This window comes from Perca flavescens, chromosome 8, assembly GCF_004354835.1.
Source record: "Perca flavescens isolate YP-PL-M2 chromosome 8, PFLA_1.0, whole genome shotgun sequence".
In the NCBI taxonomy this organism is placed as follows: domain Eukaryota; kingdom Metazoa; phylum Chordata; class Actinopteri; order Perciformes; family Percidae; genus Perca; species Perca flavescens.
The window spans coordinates 30,119,474-30,138,010 of record NC_041338.1 but is presented as its reverse complement, the minus strand read 5'-3'; the positions used below and the strand labels follow the sequence as shown (position 1 = coordinate 30,138,010).

At 38.1% G+C, this 18,537-nt stretch overlaps 4 protein-coding genes across 14 annotated transcripts; 2 read left to right on the top strand and 2 right to left on the bottom strand.

Moving 5' to 3' along the window:
* Positions 1-638: 638 nt before the first annotated feature.
* tdg.1 (thymine DNA glycosylase, tandem duplicate 1) lies at positions 639-7,448 on the bottom strand. 2 transcript variants are annotated; one of them, XM_028585116.1, is made up of 11 exons: positions 7,319-7,448; positions 6,655-6,726; positions 5,497-5,663; positions 4,826-5,118; positions 4,651-4,720; positions 3,867-4,002; positions 3,528-3,610; positions 3,343-3,437; positions 2,540-2,711; positions 2,114-2,251; positions 639-1,453 (listed from the first exon to the last, which is right to left on the bottom strand). In XM_028585116.1, the coding sequence occupies exons 2-11, from the start codon at positions 6,708-6,710 to the stop codon at positions 1,329-1,331; spliced, it is 1,335 nt and encodes a 444-aa protein (XP_028440917.1). In that variant the 5' UTR covers positions 6,711-6,726; positions 7,319-7,448; the 3' UTR covers positions 639-1,328. The 2 variants fall into 2 exon arrangements, with proteins under 2 accessions (XP_028440917.1, XP_028440918.1); XM_028585117.1 differs by lacking the exon at positions 6,655-6,726.
* A 1,054-nt stretch (positions 7,449-8,502) lies between these two features.
* On the bottom strand, positions 8,503-14,819 carry tdg.2 (thymine DNA glycosylase, tandem duplicate 2). 10 transcript variants are annotated; one of them, XM_028585802.1, is made up of 11 exons: positions 13,285-14,819; positions 13,129-13,196; positions 11,824-12,158; positions 11,499-11,698; positions 11,244-11,313; positions 10,566-10,701; positions 10,259-10,341; positions 10,049-10,143; positions 9,791-9,962; positions 9,411-9,567; positions 8,503-8,927 (listed from the first exon to the last, which is right to left on the bottom strand). In XM_028585802.1, exons 2-10 carry the CDS (start codon positions 13,182-13,184, stop codon positions 9,461-9,463), a joined length of 1,254 nt encoding a protein of 417 aa, XP_028441603.1. In that variant the 5' UTR covers positions 13,185-13,196; positions 13,285-14,819; the 3' UTR covers positions 8,503-8,927; positions 9,411-9,460. The 10 variants fall into 10 exon arrangements, with proteins under 10 accessions (XP_028441603.1, XP_028441601.1, XP_028441604.1 ...); XM_028585800.1 differs by having other exon boundaries at positions 13,129-13,189; XM_028585803.1 differs by having other exon boundaries at positions 13,434-14,819.
* uqcc6 (ubiquinol-cytochrome c reductase complex assembly factor 6) lies at positions 14,439-16,469 on the top strand. The gene is made up of 3 exons (XM_028585808.1): positions 14,439-14,760; positions 15,151-15,277; positions 15,882-16,469. Exons 2-3 carry the CDS (start codon positions 15,170-15,172, stop codon positions 16,002-16,004), a joined length of 231 nt encoding a protein of 76 aa, XP_028441609.1. The 5' UTR covers positions 14,439-14,760; positions 15,151-15,169; the 3' UTR covers positions 16,005-16,469.
* Positions 16,470-16,587: 118 nt separating this feature from the next.
* On the top strand, positions 16,588-18,027 carry efcab10 (EF-hand calcium binding domain 10). Its single transcript, XM_028586382.1, has 4 exons — positions 16,588-16,724; positions 17,298-17,462; positions 17,713-17,803; positions 17,917-18,027. Exons 1-4 carry the CDS (start codon positions 16,622-16,624, stop codon positions 17,960-17,962), a joined length of 405 nt encoding a protein of 134 aa, XP_028442183.1. The 5' UTR covers positions 16,588-16,621; the 3' UTR covers positions 17,963-18,027.
* Positions 18,028-18,537: the final 510 nt, after the last annotated feature.

Below are 18,537 nucleotides of genomic sequence, written 5' to 3'. Positions count from 1 at the left end.
ACCTAACTATTCCCAATGGTCGTACTTTTAAAGTGTAATTAGCCTGACCTTAATCAAATGAAATGAACACACCTTTGTTGAATGACCAGCATTTTGAACGCAGTGCATAAAATCCAGTTGGTCAAGAGTTGACAAGGAGGGTTATCTGCTGAATGCAGCCATTACATTGCCAATATTTGGTTTACTTTAGACTGTATTTAAAAAAAAAAAAAAAAAAAAAAAAAAAAAAAAAAAGTTTAGGGCCTCTTCTGGTTTCAGTTAACAAAATGTGTATGGCTTCGCTGCAGTATTACAAGTAAACAATGTTGGTACAGAAATATTTTCATAGGATGAGAGTTTAGTATCACGTGAAATCAATTCAAAGATATACTGTAAACATCAGGTAGTTTGGTCATGACATAAGATGTTAAAGGTTATGTCTAACATTGTCAATTTACCTCTGCTGAAACATTTTGGGGGCACTGTTACTGTGAAATCCAGTTCCACAACCTAGCGCACAACCTTTGTTGCATGTCAGCCCTTCTCTTTCTATGTTGGACCCCATTTTCTACTGTTCTATTATATATTCTCTACAAAATAAAACACCTCTGTTTACCCACGACATGTATGACACTTAAAAGTAATGAAAGGTAATCCAATAATAAAAGCATCATCAAGACATTTTAATGGACCGATGTTTCGTAAAATTCCATGTGAATGACATTTTCATAAACATACAAAACATAATTCTAAAATTCCTAAAATCAAAAAACGTGATGATAAAACATTAAAATATAACCTGTTTGAGTTTTGTAACATATTGAAAGGCTTGCCAGGAATTCCCTCTGTGGAATCTCGATCGTACACGACGAGTCTGGTTTCATCGAGTGATCACTTTGCATCGTGGTCAGTTCATAGCACCAAGAATGTAAAACAGTATTTGCTAGCTAAAGCCTCAATTCACAGAGGATCATAGGGTTCACACGGATCAATCAAGCTTATTAAATAACCATCTGAAGTTGAGTATTAGCTACTGTCAAAACAGTAGACGTGAAGGTATACACTTACTGCATCACAGTGCAGTACAGTACAAAGGCAAAAACAAACGTTTAAATACATGACCTTCCCCAAGAACAGTCGAGCATCATTGTCAAGTCCCTGATTTCACATATTTAAAAAGACTGCCATGAAGATGATCATCAAGACCACAAACAAAATAAAAAGTGCAGAAAGAATATTCTGCAAAACCTCTAAAAACAAAACAAAAAGTCCATCTATGGGTGTATATTCCACTTGGACACTATTAAAAAGGAAAAAGATCTAAAAACTCGACAAAATAAGTCTTTTCCTTATACGCTGCCATCCTTTGCTCCACCGCTGATGTCTGGGATCTCGTCTGCAAAGGACTGGGTCATCCACTGTCCGTCTGGGAGCTGGCCTGGCATTTGTGACGTGGTCGCCTCCTGTGCTCCTTCTGAAGACAGACAACACACAGACTGAAGCCTCAGGGCTGAGGATAATGTGACACAACTGATATACGTAAAAGCACCTCTAGAGCAATGATACAGTATCATGTTCAAGATGCTGAATCACTTCAGAAGGATATACAGCATCTGTGTCAACATGAAACGTGTGATGAGAGGATTAGAAACTCCAGGAGAAATCTAGCTGGGGAAATGATCCCCTCCCCTGATTACAGAATCTAAATTATGTCCTCATATTTTTTTTTTTTTTTAAAGAATTTTATTTTGACAGGACAGCTGAAGACATGAAAGGGGAGAGAGAGGGGGGGGGAATGACACGCAGCAAAGGGCCGTAGGCCAGAGCTGAACCCGCACATATGGGCGCCCGCTCTACCAACTGAGCTATCCGGGCGCCCGAGAAAGCAGTTTACTGCAGAATGCCGGCTCTAATCCGGTTACTTAAGTCTATGTAAACTCAGTGTATGTTCTGAGCAAGAACTCAAACACTTTAAAAGACAGTTCAAATATGTGTCTGGAGATACAACATCATGCTGCACCCTGATCATTTCAGCAGGAGTTTAATTATAACAACCTAAAATGGATTGATTAAAATGTAGAGTGGAATACACTGCAGAAGCAAACCGTTTCAACTGTGTGTGTGTGAGTGTTACCTGTGTTTTCTACATTTGAGAATGTACAGTGACCGTTGGTCTGGCTTTGGGCTGGACCCTCTGCATATGCTCCACCGTAGGCATCTTCATAACCAGGATCGTACTGCTCCTCCTTTATTGCCATCCTCTTGGCATCCTCTGTTGATGTTAATAAAATAAAAAAGGGAAGAGTAAATTCCAAACATGATCTGACCTGGAAAAAAAAAAATCTTCATACAGTACTTTACTACACTAAAAGTAGTGAAACTAATGTTTAAATGATGTTATGACTTTGAGTTATTTTTATGTATGTCACAATGCTGCTGTCTAGTTTCCCTTTAAGAAAACTGATTAATTGCCATGGGTTAAACTTAGGGTTTAAATACAGGTTAAATAACTTGAAATTAAACAGACACGCTTCCATTCATCCATGATGACTGTGCTTACCCTTAGCCAATTTCAGGTCAAACCTGTAGTCAACCTCCTCGATCTCAGTGCTTTTTTGGAGACCCTTTAGCTCATCTCGGAGCTCCCTCAGTTTGATGTAGAAGTGGACTTTGTCCTGAGCACGAGGGAACTGAGCACAACGAGCACTGGACGAAGGCATCAGATACAGGGCCTGTGGAGGGGAAATGACTGTCAAATTTTTCTGACTTCATTTATGAAACTGCTTCAACCCTTAAAAAAGGTGAAGTCAGCGATTCTGGAGAAAGAACCCAAACAAATACACTCCTTCAGAAGTTCTGGTAAATTCTCCTGTGTTATTTACGTTGCATTACTATCATGGAGTAGCTCTGTTCCTTGAGGACGTGGAAGAGGGAGATTAGCCGGCATAGGGTTGTGTGGCTCGGTCCGAGCCACTGTTTGTTACCCATTTACAGAGCCAGGGCTGTGTATGAACACCAGATAAGTTTTCAGCACACACAAATGGACAGCTGGTGGATCATGAGGAGATATTCGCTGAATTTGACAAAGGGTATTGGATTACAATTGCTGACTGCACCTTTGAGTAGAACAAATATTTTAGATGCCTTGCAATTAACACTTTTGAGAATACGCCATTGTCCCTATTTCAGTGTTGATACTGATTTCGAATGGCATTAAGTACTGATCTGATCCATTCATTTTACTAAACAGATAGCACTTGAAATGTTAATCTCTGGGTTCAACCAAGAATGTAGAAAATGAATACATTTTGAGAGGCTAATTAGGAAAAAGAGGCCAACTTTAATCAATATTTAAGTACTCACCACGTCACAGTCGGGGATCTTGTGTGGCTGCAAACCAAAATCAAGTTTCTTTGGTTTTTTACCAAACATTTCTCTGCAGAACATTTCATAGATGCCTTCGGGGGGGGAAAAAAACAATATTACTGTAATTGACTTAAACAAATAATTGTATTGCAACTGTTGCTCTATAGTAGAAGGGTGCTTACATTTGCCATTAAAAACAGCAATTAGAGGCTTGAATTTCTTCAGCTTCTCTACAAGAATTTTGCCACCTTCACGCAACTCTTTACTGTTGAGATGAAAACAAAAGAAAAATGGTTACAATACAGTGATACAACAACATTCCAATAAAGCTAACAGGAATCTCAGCCTAACACTGTCCGTTATGATTCCCGTTTGCTCATCCAACTTCAGCACAACTCAGGATGCCCCCCATTTGCCCTAAATATAGATTTTAGCAAACATGATGGTGAGCAATCAACTCAAAATCTATAAGTGATGGATGCAACTGATGTGTCCCCCCCCCCAAGAGTCTATAGGCCTACCTTGAGAGGTCTTTGCTCCCTGGTGTTGCCCTGGCCACCATGTTGGTGAAGCCCATTTTGTATTTGACAGGCAGAGTGGTGTCATGCATATGGTTGAGTTGCTCCTCAGTAAATCCAGACAGAAACAGGCACTTCCCTGAAATTTAACAGTTACCCAGTCATACATCTCTCTGGCTAACAACAAGTTAATAGTGTCACAACATCCTGCTTAAGCTTCATTTAGAACATGGGAAGAGTGAGGTAAAAATTGATTCTAGCCAATACACATTTTTTTATTTGAACCTGTAAAACCTCACTGCACAAAAAAAGTCCTCACACTTAAGGTCTAAAACTCAAACTGGGTCAGCTGGGCAATATATCGATATTATATCGAGATATGAGACTAGATATCTTCTTAGAATTTGGATATCGTAATATGGCATACGTGTTGTCTTTTCCTGGTTTTAAAGGCTGCATTAAAGTGATGTCATTTTCTGAATTTACCAGACTGTTGTAGCTGTTCTATTATTTGCCTTTACCCACTTAGTCATTATATCCACATTACTGATTATTTATCAAAAATCTCATTGTGTAAATATTTTGTGAAAGCACCAATAGTCAACACTACAATATCGTTGCAGTATCGATATCGAGGTATTTCATCAAAATGATCGTGATATTTGATCACCCAGCCCTACACACACGTGTCCTTCCCACAAACTCTTTTAAGAATGTTTATAAAACTTCTTAGTCATTTTTGCAGACCAATCACACGACTCAAACTCATTTTTATCATGTAACTTACAAAAATGATTTCCAGGACCTGGAAACCACCGTCCAATGAAAGCTGCCATCAGTCCTGGATTAATACCAATCTAGAAAAAAGATGTGCAAGTTATTTTTCAAGCTTACAAACCACAATTCATTCCTGATAGCAGTGTTTGGCTCCACATTTTAAACAGTTGAACAGGGAATCTTACAATGACATAGTCCAGGTTGTATTCCAGCAGGTCTGGTAGAGTTTTTGTCATGACTTCCTCCTCTGACATTCCCTTGAAGCGGTCAATTTTCCTCTTAACCTTCTTGAAGCTCTCATCAATCTTCTCTTGCTTGCCATCTGCCTGAGCCTCAGTGGCCTTCTTGGGCTTAGGACCAGGTTTGGCTTTAGGTGCATTTGGGTCCTTAGGTGGCTTTGGTGCCTTGGGGACTTTTGGTGGTTTGGGAGCCTTGGGTTCCTTGGGTTGAGCTGGTCTGCCTCTCTTTTTGGCTGGGGCTACAAGAAACGTTAAGAGAGGCCATATTAAAAAGGAAGAACTGTCCGAATCTTTCACATGCCCTTGCACTTTGTATAACTGTTGAGAGACTCCATCTACCTCTTGCTGTGACTTAATATTCCATCCATCCAATCCATTTAATTACATTTTTGGAATGTCCGAATATAGCATCTTAAACTTCCATGCATACCACAATGCAAGGAACGCTGACACTAACTTACACAAAGCTTTTCTCAAAAAGCATGTTTACTAGCAAGCATGCTAATATCATGCAGTATTACAAAACTTTCATCACATCTTATCCTATTGTTGGCACACTGAGTCAACACTTTGATACATTAAGAAATTGTGAGGGTTTTCAAAGGGGATCATAGTACGTTTTGCCAGGTTGGCTGGTTCCTGCTGATCCATCATGGGTTCTGGATAACCCATGTGTGCCATGGCTGTCTCTCCTGGCAGCTCCTCCGGATAGTGAGACTGATGATTGTGGTTGAAGCCTGAATATTGGGCCTGGAGAGCTTGAAACTGCTGTGCAGACTGAACCCTATGAGGAAGAATAATTTCAAAAGACTGGGTGAAGTATTAATACAACAAGTGAAATGGCAGCAGGATGTGCTGCAGGCAGAAAGTTGAGTTAGACCAGTGTGTTGTTATGTAACCACACTATGTAAGCACCATGTGCTTTTTTTCTGGATTTTATTGAGAGTTACACACTGATAATGCATAATTTAGTTTAAGATAAACATAACTGATGCACTCTCAGTCAGTTAATCCTCATGAAGGATATGTTCCATTATGATAACCTAATTATTAGGTCTGAGTTGTGATGAAGCTAATAAAAATTAGCAAACTGTATTTAATATACAGAGGCATTTTAGAGAGATGTTTGTGTAGCTTTATGTCAATGAGAGTGAAGTATATACTAGAAAAAAATTTTCATCTCCCGAATTACAGCCTAACACAATAACCTTAATAAAAATGTAGTATTTGTTTTGAAATAAGTAGAATTTGTTGTGGGTCTGTTGTATAAGTTTGCATTAGTTTTAGCGAGGTGGACCTATACACTTGAGTGTATACCAGTTCTGAAAAATGTGGAATGTGTGCATGTCTATGATTCAAAAACTCTGCAGAGTTGTCTGCAACTTATTTCCACACCACATGGAAAACCCACACTGTTGGTTCCCTGTTAAGAAAAGGTTCGTGAATCAAAGAAACTGTAGATAGAAAAGCTTTACATCATACTAAGGCCAAAGATCATTCCACCAACCAGATGTTTGGTTCCCCTGTATTAAACCAAAGTAAAATGCCATTGAGCTATAACAAAACAATATACATAGCACTGTAAATCATCATTCACAGTGCACATCCCAAATGGCATATTATGAAAACGATGGTAAAACAAAACTCAAAAAGGGGCGCACATGCTTTCATTTCTTTTTCATCACACTTTGCCATTCAGAGGTTTGCAGATATAATCTGACTCATGGCTACATAAAGGTTTATCTCGTCTTATTGCGGTGAGGAGGAAGACTCACCACTGTTGAAGATACTCCGGGGAGACAACAGGGAATCCATTCAGCTTGTCTTCCATCTTTTGGGTGGTTTGACTTTATTAAATAGATCAATATGCATATTGAGGAAACATAGCTAGGTGATGTACGTGTAGTTTAGCATATAAGAGTATGGCAGTGTATGAAACTGAATGCATGTGCATTGTAGACAAACTGTGGAGTTAGCAACAAAAGATAAACCATGGCATAAACAAAAAAACAAAAAAAAGATTAACCTTAAGTCAAAACACTCCTATGCAGAGCTATTTTAGGGAAAGTATAACCGTAGATATCCTAAACACACAATTCTTCGACAACACATTTACACCTGCACCATAGCTATACTAACTAAAAAGCTAAACCCGAATGAAAAATAGTTATCCCTTTTACTGTATTTTAAAATACACGTTTTGCAGTTTAAGTACGAGTTTGTAGCTATCTCATTTCAATCATTTATGTTTCGTATTCCGGGTGAAAACATGAACGTTATTGTTAAAAGCAATTCAGTAGCAGTGCCACAAGTGCAGCTAATGTTAGCCAAAAGCTAGCTGTTCAGCTAACTTAGCATGGATGAATGGTTTCGCTTCCACTAAGATTCCTCGCAAAGAAATTGCACACAATTTCCCAGTATTTAAAACCTTAGACATACCTGTTGTGGGTTAGATTTAAATTAGTTTCTTCTGTACATAGGTGTTATTTTTCCATCTATCCCGTTCTTCTATTCACAACATATGAGGTGCAACAGAGGCAACAAAGACATGACAGCCCTGCCGGTCAACTTTGACACCGGAAGATCTTAAGTGTAAAACGTAGGTGTACAAAAAGACTAAAAATAAAATCTCAAACAACACAAATTACTCTAAAGGTTATATTTTAGACTGTGGGATATTGTGACCCTTTTATTTAATAAGTATGTTTGAATATGGTGTTTGTTCTGTAAACTGCATAATAAAATCAGAAAAAACAAAACGGTACGCACCTATTTTAGCATTGGTATGAGCTGCTCGAGTTTAAATCTCTGTGAGATCTGTTTCTATTGGCTGATAGTCTGTGATGGTTATGTTTGCGGCTTGGTGCGGTTTTTAAGTATTGCATCTATTACGGTTACTCCTATAATACAAAATATAACAGGTTAAAGTATATTTTCAGTGGTTTTTTTGACACAGCTCCAACTTATGGCTTGGCTTTTAGGCTTTCAAAACGTTATTGCCACATCTTACACAGCCAAAAGGTTAAAATGGGGCTTTGCAAAATAAATCAATACAACCTGATAAGACGTCATTGGTGTTTGTTGCTTTTTACAGCAGTAATATATACATATCTTACCAAACTGTGAGCTCCCCATAAAAAAAGCAACAAAAATATTTAAAGTTGTTTTTAAAAGGCCTAAATAATTTCCACATAGCAATGTGTTTAAGCCCAGTGCAAAACAGAATTGCAATGCACAATTACATCTAAATGATAACAAATGCTTTAATGTTGCCTGGGTCCAAAAATAGGGAATGTGTCCTTTTAAATCTGCATTTTAAATAGCAGTTGCTCTGTACACATTGTACCCAGACAAAAATGGATTGATCCATTAAAACCATGTGTCATTGACATTTTGATGACAGTTTTTTTCTAACTTTTTAAATGTTGTTTGAATGCAGGTATGCTTTATTTGAACTATGCATCGGTGTATTTCATAAACAGCTGCTGGGAATCACGGAGCTCTGAAAATAGAACTTTCCACTCAAGAAAAAGCATTAATCATGGTTTCTGGGCTTGTGTGTGTTTCCTTACGTTACATAACAACTTCACATGAATGCTAAAAACAATAACACAATAAACACGCCAGCTTTAGAAGAGATTTAATAACTCTGTAATTACAGATTAGAAATTCCAGAGTACAATTCCCTTTTCATACAGCTGATAAATCATAAAATGTCATTCTTTCAAAATACAAAAATAAGTCACTGGACACGTACCTTACAAAATGCAATAAATAGTGATAAAAAAGAACACCAAAAACATGCACAGTTTGTTTGAGAGTTAGAAAATGTAACCGTTGTGGGCACTTTCTCCCTTGTGCGTCACATTGCGAAGCCTCAGGAAACTGTATGACTCCTCTTTTCTTGTGGTGTCATCAGAGGATTTCTTACCCTCATTGATGCATCATGCTACTAGTACAGCTGATATCTGGTTTCTGTTGAGTGAACCTCTCCAGCTGCAGTGGTTCCATTTCATGTTGTCCGCTGAATGGCCTACAATGTCCATTTCTGCAAGATACCACAATACAAACCAAACAGATGGATTGTGCTGCTTGCAGAAGGCATTTATAAGTCATCAACCAGTATGATGGAATAGTTCAGCAATTTATTTTATTTCTAGAAATCACCCAAAAGATATTAAAAAAAAGGACCATGGCAACGTTTAATGTGTTTTCTGTCACTTACTGCAAATGATGTTCACTTAAAAAGGTGCCCTGTGGTGTTTTCTGCATGCAGTGTTACCCAAAATGTAGTGCGTGCCTTAAAATTTTTTCGGACTGACAAATCTATTTTTACTTCCAGTATGGTCGAGGTCATTGGTTCACTTCATGTCATGGTTGTATGAAAATCAACAGACTTCTTTGAATTGCTTTGGTAATCAGTCACAGTGGTTCAGAGTTATTTACAGTTAGGGTATATGCACCTGAAACTAAGTCCAATTCCATCTAGTTCCAACTAAATATATTTAGAACTACATGGTAACAACACTACCTGTGTGCTACAGCAGACAGGCCTGTTTCTTCTCCTCTCATCTGTCTCTTTTAGTTGGAGGAGTTGCTGCTTTGCTTTACATCCCCATGCAGCCCACTACAGCTTTCATACTCTGGATCCACCTGCTCTTCTTTGATTGCCATCCTCTTAGCATCCTCTGCAGAACAAACGCAACATCAAGGTGTTAGATCTTCATCTCAGACATAAATATGTCAGTAAACATAAACATAAATATATCTGTAAAAATGACAAAGATGTACCCTGCTTATGTTTCGGAAAATCCCAATAAGCAGGTATATCTTTGAATCCAAACAAGCCACAAAATGAATTGCAATCCAACTTGTTTCAACTGTACTATACAGCTAAAGGGAATTTTTTACCTTTAGCTAGCTGCAGATCGAACAAGTACTGTGTCTCTTCCACCTCGGGCCTTGGTGCCAGGCCTTTCATCTGGTCTCGCAGTTCCTTCAGCTTGATGTAGAAATGAACCTTATCCTGTGCACGGGGAAACTGGGCACAGCGGGGGCTTGATGACGGCATCAAGTAGCACACCTAGGTAAAATGAAATTTGCTATGAGGATTGTCGTTTGTATTGTTGAGTATATTTTAAGAGCAATCCAGGTACTGTTTTAACATACCGTTTCAGTTTCTGGGATTTTGTAAGGCTGTAGACCAAAGTCGAGATTCTTTGCCTTCACACCAAAGGTTTCTTTGCAGAATATTTCATAAATACCTGACAAAATTAACAAATGTCAATACACTGTTAAACTTACCCAATGGCTGTATGAATAAGCCATCTAAACACTTTCACAAAGTGAAGGAGTTTTTAAGTGTTTTAAGAACTGTACCTTTTCCATTAAAAGCTGCTATTAATGGTTTGTATTTCTGCAGCTTGTCAAGTAACTGTCGACCTCCTTCACGAATCTCCTTACTTGGACAAAACATAAAACCAGAAAATGATTATCTAGGTTTGTTTCAAGTAACACACAAAATTACATTGGGGGTGATTTTTACCCAGAAAGTTCTCACTTATTAGAGCTTAGAATTCAGTCTTAGTCTACTGTTACACTAACTTTAAATCATTCTGTATAAAGGCGTGAACTAAAATTACTGCATTTCCATAAGCTTAATAGATCAATGCTGTTTTGTATTCACCTAGAGAGGTCCTTGCTACCAGGTGTGGTCCTCTCTACCATGTTGGTAAAGCCGATGCTATATTTCTCCGGCAGGCTTTGGTCATGCATGTAGTTGAGCTGCTCGTCAGTTAGACCAGAAAGAAACAGACATTTCCCTGGATAGGAAAGAAGAGTTGACATTTTAGTTAGCTTAGTGGCTATCGAGGCACATAAAATACATTTTAAAACACTGGACCGAGAATTACAGAACTTTACAGACATTGTAGCTGCACTGAATCTTCAGGACTACATCAGCACAAACATTTTTTAATATTAAACAATGTGCTCTACGGATACTGGAGTGATAAATATTTAGTGTGATGAATGTTCTTGGGAAGCTTGAAAAAACCTCCATTGATGATACATTTTAAAATGGCATTCTGATATTCCCTTTTAATGACCGCTTCAAAACTTCAAAATTTTATATATATATATATATATATATATATATATATATATATATATATATATATATATATATATATATATATATATATATATAGTGAAATATTCAAACCCAAGACACCATTTATATGGCTGCACAAAATAAAAAGTTACATTACTTTAGAAAATGTCTTTGTAATTCAGCCTGATGCTTTTAATATAAGTGTTGGCGTGTATTCCCTGAAGTCAGTAATGAAATTGAATTTCAACATACAGAAATGGTTTCCTGGGTTTGGATAATGGCGTCCTTTGAAGGCTGACAATAGTCCTGGGTTAATTCCAATCTGAGGAGAAACATGAAGGTGTTACCATGGCAACAGACCTAAAAATTACAGTTTTTTTGTGACTGAAACCTTGCCAAATAGACACACTGTCTTTACATCTTTTTTTGTATAACTGGCACCATTTCACTACTTATTCAAATAAACAAATGTATTAATTCTTAATAGGTCTCCAGTACATAACTCACTATCAAAATGTCAAGATTGTAGGATATAACGTCTGGCAGGGTTTTGGCCATAACCTCAGCCACTGACATGCCGTTGAAGCGGTTGAGAGCCCTCTTGGCTTTTTTTGCCGCCTCAATCTCATTCTCCTCCTCCTGTGTCTTGCCCTCCTCCGCCTGCTGCTTAGGAGGCCGGCCTCTCTTCTTCTTCACCGGTGTCACAGCTAGCACAGAGAGAGGTGGAACATGTTGTAGATATTACTATACTAAAATACTAAAAACTTACTTAAAAAAACTGTTTTCTGTGTGGGGGGGATGGGGGGTGGAATGACTTTGATCTATTCCATACCTTGAGGTGGACCAGCAGGCTGAGGTTGGTGCTGAACACTTGGCTCCTGCTGCTGTATTGTATGTTGGTGCTGAGGGTGGTGCAGGTGTGCAGGATGCTGCTGCTGCTGCTGCTGCTGCTGCTCCCTGACGTTTGGCTGGTAGGTCAGCTCCTGGTAGTGATTTTGGGCCGGGGGGTTATAGTTCTGGTAAAAAGGTTCTTGGTATACAGGTGGTTCGCGGTGGACAGACAACTCGGCCATGACGAGCTCATCTCTGGGACCTTCTGTGTAATGGCCCGTGTTGTGATACGGCATCACATACTGAGCCTCGGGGTGCTGCTGGCTGGACTGGTACCTAGAAAAGAAAGGTTGCATGAGAGAAATAGAGAGGAGGAGGAGGAGGAAGAAGATTAAAGAGAGAAGGGAAAAAGTAGAAACAGGACCCAGACACAGCAAGAAAGGACAAATTATGTCTGGTGCTCAATGGGGGTGCCTGAAGAAGTGGGTACGGCAAACTTACACACACACACACAATACTTACAAACATACATGCGCTGATATACACCTGTTTGTATTCTCTACAGTTCATTCAGTTTAGAGTATGTAAGTCAAGCTCTGAAAGTATTTTTCATCGCTTTATTGCGTTTGGTTGGTTTTGAGCATAGAACCTAGAACCATAGAAACACTCACACATTGCACCCACAAACAAGTGGGACTGACCAGAATAGAATGAAAATATGAAGATACAAACAATTGATAGGACTTCCAAAAACATTGTGACTATGATCAATATGAAAACAACTACAGGTCAGGCATGTGAGTGAAAATTTATTTTACAGTCATGCCCATTCTAAAATTGGCAAAAAGGCTGAGTAAGAGCCACTGCAGGTGTATTTATGAAGCCTTTAGCAAGTGATGGTTTAATTACTGCTGGATCATAAAGTAGCATGTTATAAATTTTAAAATTTTAGGATATAGCCTTAATCTGTAAATGTGTCAAACCAGCTACAGAGTACACATAACGCAATATCATAACATTGTTAAATTAACTGACAATTAAATTGGCCCGTTAATTAAATGTATTGCTACATACCTGAATTATAAGTCAGAGTACTCCAGATTCAATGACCATTTTATTATATGGTTATTATCATTCATTATTACACTATCACTTGCTACAAGCCTAAATGTAAAGTATACAGGTATGTATGATGTCGTGCGTCAAATGCGGTTTATTTTTCTTCATCTCATGCATGAAAATGAAGACGTCAGGGAGATAACATGAGAAGTTTCCCATGACCCTGCCACCTCCAACACCAACTCACCACTGCTGAAAATAATCCGTAGGAACCGTCAATGATGTATACTGGTTTTCTTCCATCTTAACTGTTGACTTATTTGAATAAATTAACATTCATTCTGCTGCCAAATGCATCAATACAAACTGCAGATGTGAGCTATGTGGAGATTATAGCACATACGGTACATTGCTGGCACAAAGAAGACGGATGGACGCTGCTAACGTTACAGGAAGATGGAAGGCTTTGCTAACAGCGAGCCCCGATGTCTTCAAACCGCAAGTGACCTCTACATTAACAAAACATAAGGGTATATGAGCAAACTAACATACCTGTCATACATTTTGTTCTTTAGTTTTTCAAATAAGGAGACGGGGGGCTGGGAATCCTCCCAAAACAAAGACCATTTAAACGCTCAAAACGCTTTGGCGCAGGTCGGGTGAAGGCTTACCGCCACCCCTTGGTTAGGAGGTGTACTGCATGAGTAAACTAAAATGAAAATTCAGGACGTTTAGTGACATTACACAACTATACTTTTACAACCTTACAACCAACGGCCGATTAACAGTGTAATAACGAGTTAAGTGGAAGAAGTCAAAGAGCCAGAGGTAGATACATCTAGTAGCTAGTAGTAGTAGCATAAGGTAGTGTATTTACGTTCACAGATGTCATCAACCTACCCCAGTGTCTCATTCATGATAACCCAACAAATGTAAATTAACACTAAATCAAGACTAAAACCCAGGTAACATAAATGCATAACGAAAACACTAACAGAACATCTTAAACACTTAAACTAGGACAGGAACCATTAACAGCATAGTCCCATGATCTTTTGCACTGCAGTGCAGAATACTCAACACAACGGCATCCTTCCTGCCGCCAGCCGTAAATAAAGCAGTACAGATTATTTGTTAATTCAAACATTATAAAACAGACACGGGGTTATAATAGTGCATGGTACACAGACGGTATGAGTTGATGAGAAATATCTCTAGATGGCGGCAAATCACGTATACATGAAAGCAGTGCACCAGCACGAATTTACGTCGACGAACATAGCAGCCAAAGATTGTGTTTTCGTAAAGAGCAGCACTCCACAGTAAAAACTCTATGAAAGGACCAATTCAGAATACACACAAATGGTGAAAACCCCTATCCGAACCCTACAGATTATCCAGGGTATTATTTACTCTTTTTTTTTTTCAACGTCCCTCTTCAACTTCCTAAATTGGCACAACAGTGTAAATTAAAGACATACACAGCACTGTATGTGGCTAGCAAAAAAGAAGAAGCTAATGTTAGATCTACGATAGCTAGCCTACATCAACAACCAGCTTCAAAATGGTGGAATACAAAGTGTTATTCAATTTTAAAAAGCAATTACAATCCACCCCAACCAATAAATTCAAAAAAGCGGAGCACACAAATGCACTTACAGGCGACAGAGAACAGAATCTTAACCTTTGTGATATCACTAAATAGAGGCAGAGTGCGAGCTCACTTTACCTAGATTATCTCCGTGTTAGCTAGCTTAACAGCTGTAGCATGACCTGCTTCTCCTGCTTGTGAGTCCCAATGACAGGCACTTGGGTTTACGATGGTGGACGTTAGCTTCACATTGCTGCCTTTAATTACAGTCACAGTGAAATAAACAAGGTAAGGTCTTACTAGAATCGCTATATGTTAGTTTTTGTATATTGCTCTGTCCCCATTTTCTGTATTTCAAACTTTTACACCTGGTAACGTTAACTGTATCGTCGGGGCTAACAACATTAGCTTTCCTGTCACTGGATTCACTGTACAGGTAGTTAGCCATACAGTACATGTTTGAAATGTGTACACGCATGATTTAATATTAAAATTGTGAACTATACTTAGCTAGAAGCCCTAATGGTAAGGCATACCCATACAGGATACCAGTATTTGATGTGATTAATCATACTGACTAATTATATGACGAATAGCCCTCAAAAAGAGAGCAGACAAATTATTTTATGCGGCATATCATTTTAAATAATTTACTACTGTCTTCCTATTTCCCCCCAGATTGAGGAAGTGTGTGAAGATGCCAGCCGGTGTGTCTTGGCCTCGGTACCTGAAGATGTTAAGTGCCAGTATGCTGGCAATGTTTGCAGGAGCACAGGTCGTCCACCAGTACTACCTACCTGATCTGGTGAGGGACACAATTAACCATTTTTTCACATTGGTCCAGCTGTGATTTCTAAATGAAATCAATAAACAAGTCTTCAAAATATTCAGATGCATTGGAATTATTATGACAATCATTATCAGGTTTTTGAAAAGAAAAGAACATACAAGACATCTTGCACCACTGATGTACATACTGTGCAACTGTCTCTCGCTGTGTAGTGCTACTTTTATAACACACGATAGTATGTGTTGTTATACAGCTGTAGTATTTTCCAGCTGTACTGTATAGCAACACGTGTTAGTATTTTCCTACATTTCCTATAATGCAATTTGACAGCCACCACAAGGCGGGTGTAAAAAGTGTTGCTTTTACTCAAAGATGGGTTTATAGTCATACATACTCTATATATGGTACGGAGGAATCAGTCAGGGATTTTAAACCAATTTGCTTTAATTTATCAAACACTACTGAGTCAGAAGTGGTCCCAGAAAACACCAGTGACACTAAAGCCAGACTTTTACAGTTGATGTTTTAGATCGCTGAAAGTTTTAAAAAGAAATACAACACCACCCAACCAAACAGTTTTTCAGTGTGTAACAGTCTTTGCTGCTGTTTTATCTTTCAGAGTATACCAGAGATCCCACCAAAGCCTGGGGAGCTTCAGACAGATCTGCTGGGCTACAAAGTCAGAGAAGAAGCTGCTGCTGCTGCGTTACAGCAGCTTAAAGCTGAACAGAAGGCGGACTGATAAGACATTTTACTTCCTGCGATGGACACCCTATCTATATCTATCTATCAAGCAGACTTTGTCCAATGTTACAGGCTGTCACTTGCCTGGAGTAAAGTAATTTTAGGGGGCTTCTGCAAATGGATATTTTCTGTGTTTGATGGTTTCTTCTAATGGAGCAAACAGGAGTGGATTGAAATGCCACACTGTTGGCGTCTGGCTGCTCGGATAAGGATCTTCCCTAAAACAAGATAATTTGGTTCACACAACAGTTGTTAATACACCTCATTTTATATCTCTTCATCCCTTTTGAATGTGTTTGCATTTTCAGACCGAGTGTTGAAATATGTAAAAGAACGATCTATGAACACATGGTAACTGCTAAGGTCATTCAATAATTCAAATGTATTGATTTTGATTTTTTTGGGTTATTTGCTAGCAGACAAAATTAATTTGAAATAAAAATGTACTAAACCTTTGTCCATTACTTTGTAGTAGGTGTCAGTGCTCTCTATGGAAATACTGACATATATACTGTGTGTGTGTGTGTGTGTGTGTGTGTGTGTGTGTGTGTGCGCGCGCGCGCACGTTGTTTGCGTATCATGGCAACAAGTTCAAACAAAAGTGAATTGGAAAAGATGGCGACGCAGAGGGAGAAAGATGCCGCTGATTATCTCGAGAAACACAAAATTTTCGAGCTCATGGAAAACCTGACCAGCATGCTCTTCTTTTACAGACCTGGTTAGAGCTCATTTTGTTGTAGACACAACGGACCTAACATCCTCTGCTAAAAACACTAGCTAGGTTTTGCAATAGCTAGCAAGGTAGCTAACTAACTCAAATTATAACACGTTTAAAGATCCTGACAAGTGTTTGGTTAGCTTTTCAGTCTCTAATTATGCCTTTTTTTTAACTGTATCTGTGCTGGATTCGGATTGCATCCTGACTCTTCTGTTGCTAGATTAAAAAAAAATGAAGGTTAGCTAATACACTGTAATAAATATATCTTACATAATAACCATAAACACATAGCTAGCTAGGTTATTGCCTATAGTAACCTAAATGTGGCTCACAGTTGGATGTTACTAAGTTACTTAAAACTGTTCCTGACCAAATATTCTGTTCTTCCCTTGAACATACCCAAGTGGTATATTGTCTACAAAGTGTATGTAAATAAAATATCAGTTTTGCATTGTTATATATTTACTACTTATTGTTCAGTTGTATTCTGTTGATATTGTTATTTGGTTGCTTCAAACTTTCCCAAAGGTGTTCAGTAATTGAACCTTTATTGTGGTTTATTCTTTCATTCAGAGAATCCCAGAGAGTTTCTGGTTGAGCAGCTGGAACAGCTGAAGATGTCTCAGCAGAATGGTGTGAAAGGGCCGAATCTGTTCAACAACTCCAACCTGGATGCAGTCTTTGGGATACTGGACCCCGCTAATCAAAAATACATCACTTTTGCCCAATACAAGCAGGGTAAGCATAGGACATGGACACTATATTAGGCTTTCTCGGGCAGTATGTAACTGTTATTTATATAAGCAACATAATTCTAAGCTCACCCAAGATATTTATCAGGTTTTAATTCAGTTTGGTAGGTATATACTTTTAATTCACCCAATTATTGCATCATACAGCAACATTTAAAATCATCAAAGGAATCATTTTTTTCAGAATATTGACACTTTCAAATAAAACAACTTCTCACAGAGCCTTTCCTCCACAGCGCTGACCACACTGGGCATAAAAAACATTAACGAATGTCCCGAAGGTGTAAATGAAGACAAAATATCCCATGAAACCTTCAAAACAGAAGCGTAAGAGCAGCTTGTAAAATCGAAACATGTTGTACAATGTTGAACAATATCCACCAGCATTTTAAAATTCACCATACCATAAAAGTACATTTTGTCTAATTTTGTTGTTACAGGATTCAAGGCCTGCAGAGATGCTCAGCAACATATGAACAACTGTGAACTTATGTTTGATTGGTTTTCTTCCACTCAGCTGATATGTTATTTAATACATGATATAATGGTGATATGCGTTTGGAAGTTTTTATTGGGACTGGGTCTGTTGTAAAATTAGCACATTTGATATAATTATTGTTAATAAACTTGTAATATTAATATGTATTCTGATTCAAGTATTCGCCAGCCTTTTTACACTTTAGTTAACAGTGTATTTTGAGGAATTTCTTCTAAAAACTGAAGGTTCCTATGCCCTTAAGAAATATCACCATGTCAAGGTGCAACATGTGATGAGATACAACTATTTATTAAGAGCTCTTAGAGAAGTATAGGATAACAGAGTACAACAGGTATTATGCATCCTAAGTCTACATCCCAACTCAGCCTCCCAGCCTACACTATTGGACAGTTTAACAATGTCTCATAGAATATATATATATATATATATATATATATATATATATATATATATATATATATATATATATTATACAGTATATCTTTACCTAACAAGACAATACTTTGGTTTACTCCTCAGCATGACCTTGCCTGAAACATGATTATGAATACAGTGTATAAAA

Coding starts and splice junctions, on each gene's coding strand:
- tdg.2 (XM_028585799.1), bottom strand. CDS start 13,217: ATGTTAATTTATTCAAATAAGTCAACAGTTAAGATGGAAGAAAACCAG. Junction 11,699..11,823: donor GCCTGCTGGTCCACCTCAAG/GTATGGAATAGA, acceptor TCTCTGTGCTAG/CTGTGACACCGGTGAAGAAG. Junction 11,314..11,498: donor ACAATCTTGACATTTTGATA/GTGAGTTATGTA, acceptor GTTTCTCCTCAG/ATTGGAATTAACCCAGGACT.
- tdg.1 (XM_028585116.1), bottom strand. CDS start 6,710: ATGGAAGACAAGCTGAATGGATTCCCTGTTGTCTCCCCGGAGTATCTT. Junction 3,611..3,866: donor GGGAGCAAAGACCTCTCAAG/GTAGGCCTATAG, acceptor TCATCTCAACAG/TAAAGAGTTGCGTGAAGGTG. Junction 2,712..3,342: donor AGATCCCCGACTGTGACGTG/GTGAGTACTTAA, acceptor TCCCCTCCACAG/GCCCTGTATCTGATGCCTTC.
- uqcc6 (XM_028585808.1), top strand. CDS start 15,170: ATGCCAGCCGGTGTGTCTTGGCCTCGGTACCTGAAGATGTTAAGTGCC. Junction 15,278..15,881: donor AGTACTACCTACCTGATCTG/GTGAGGGACACA, acceptor TTTATCTTTCAG/AGTATACCAGAGATCCCACC.
- efcab10 (XM_028586382.1), top strand. CDS start 16,622: ATGGCGACGCAGAGGGAGAAAGATGCCGCTGATTATCTCGAGAAACAC. Junction 16,725..17,297: donor GCTCTTCTTTTACAGACCTG/GTTAGAGCTCAT, acceptor TCTTTCATTCAG/AGAATCCCAGAGAGTTTCTG. Junction 17,804..17,916: donor GAAACCTTCAAAACAGAAGC/GTAAGAGCAGCT, acceptor TTGTTGTTACAG/GATTCAAGGCCTGCAGAGAT.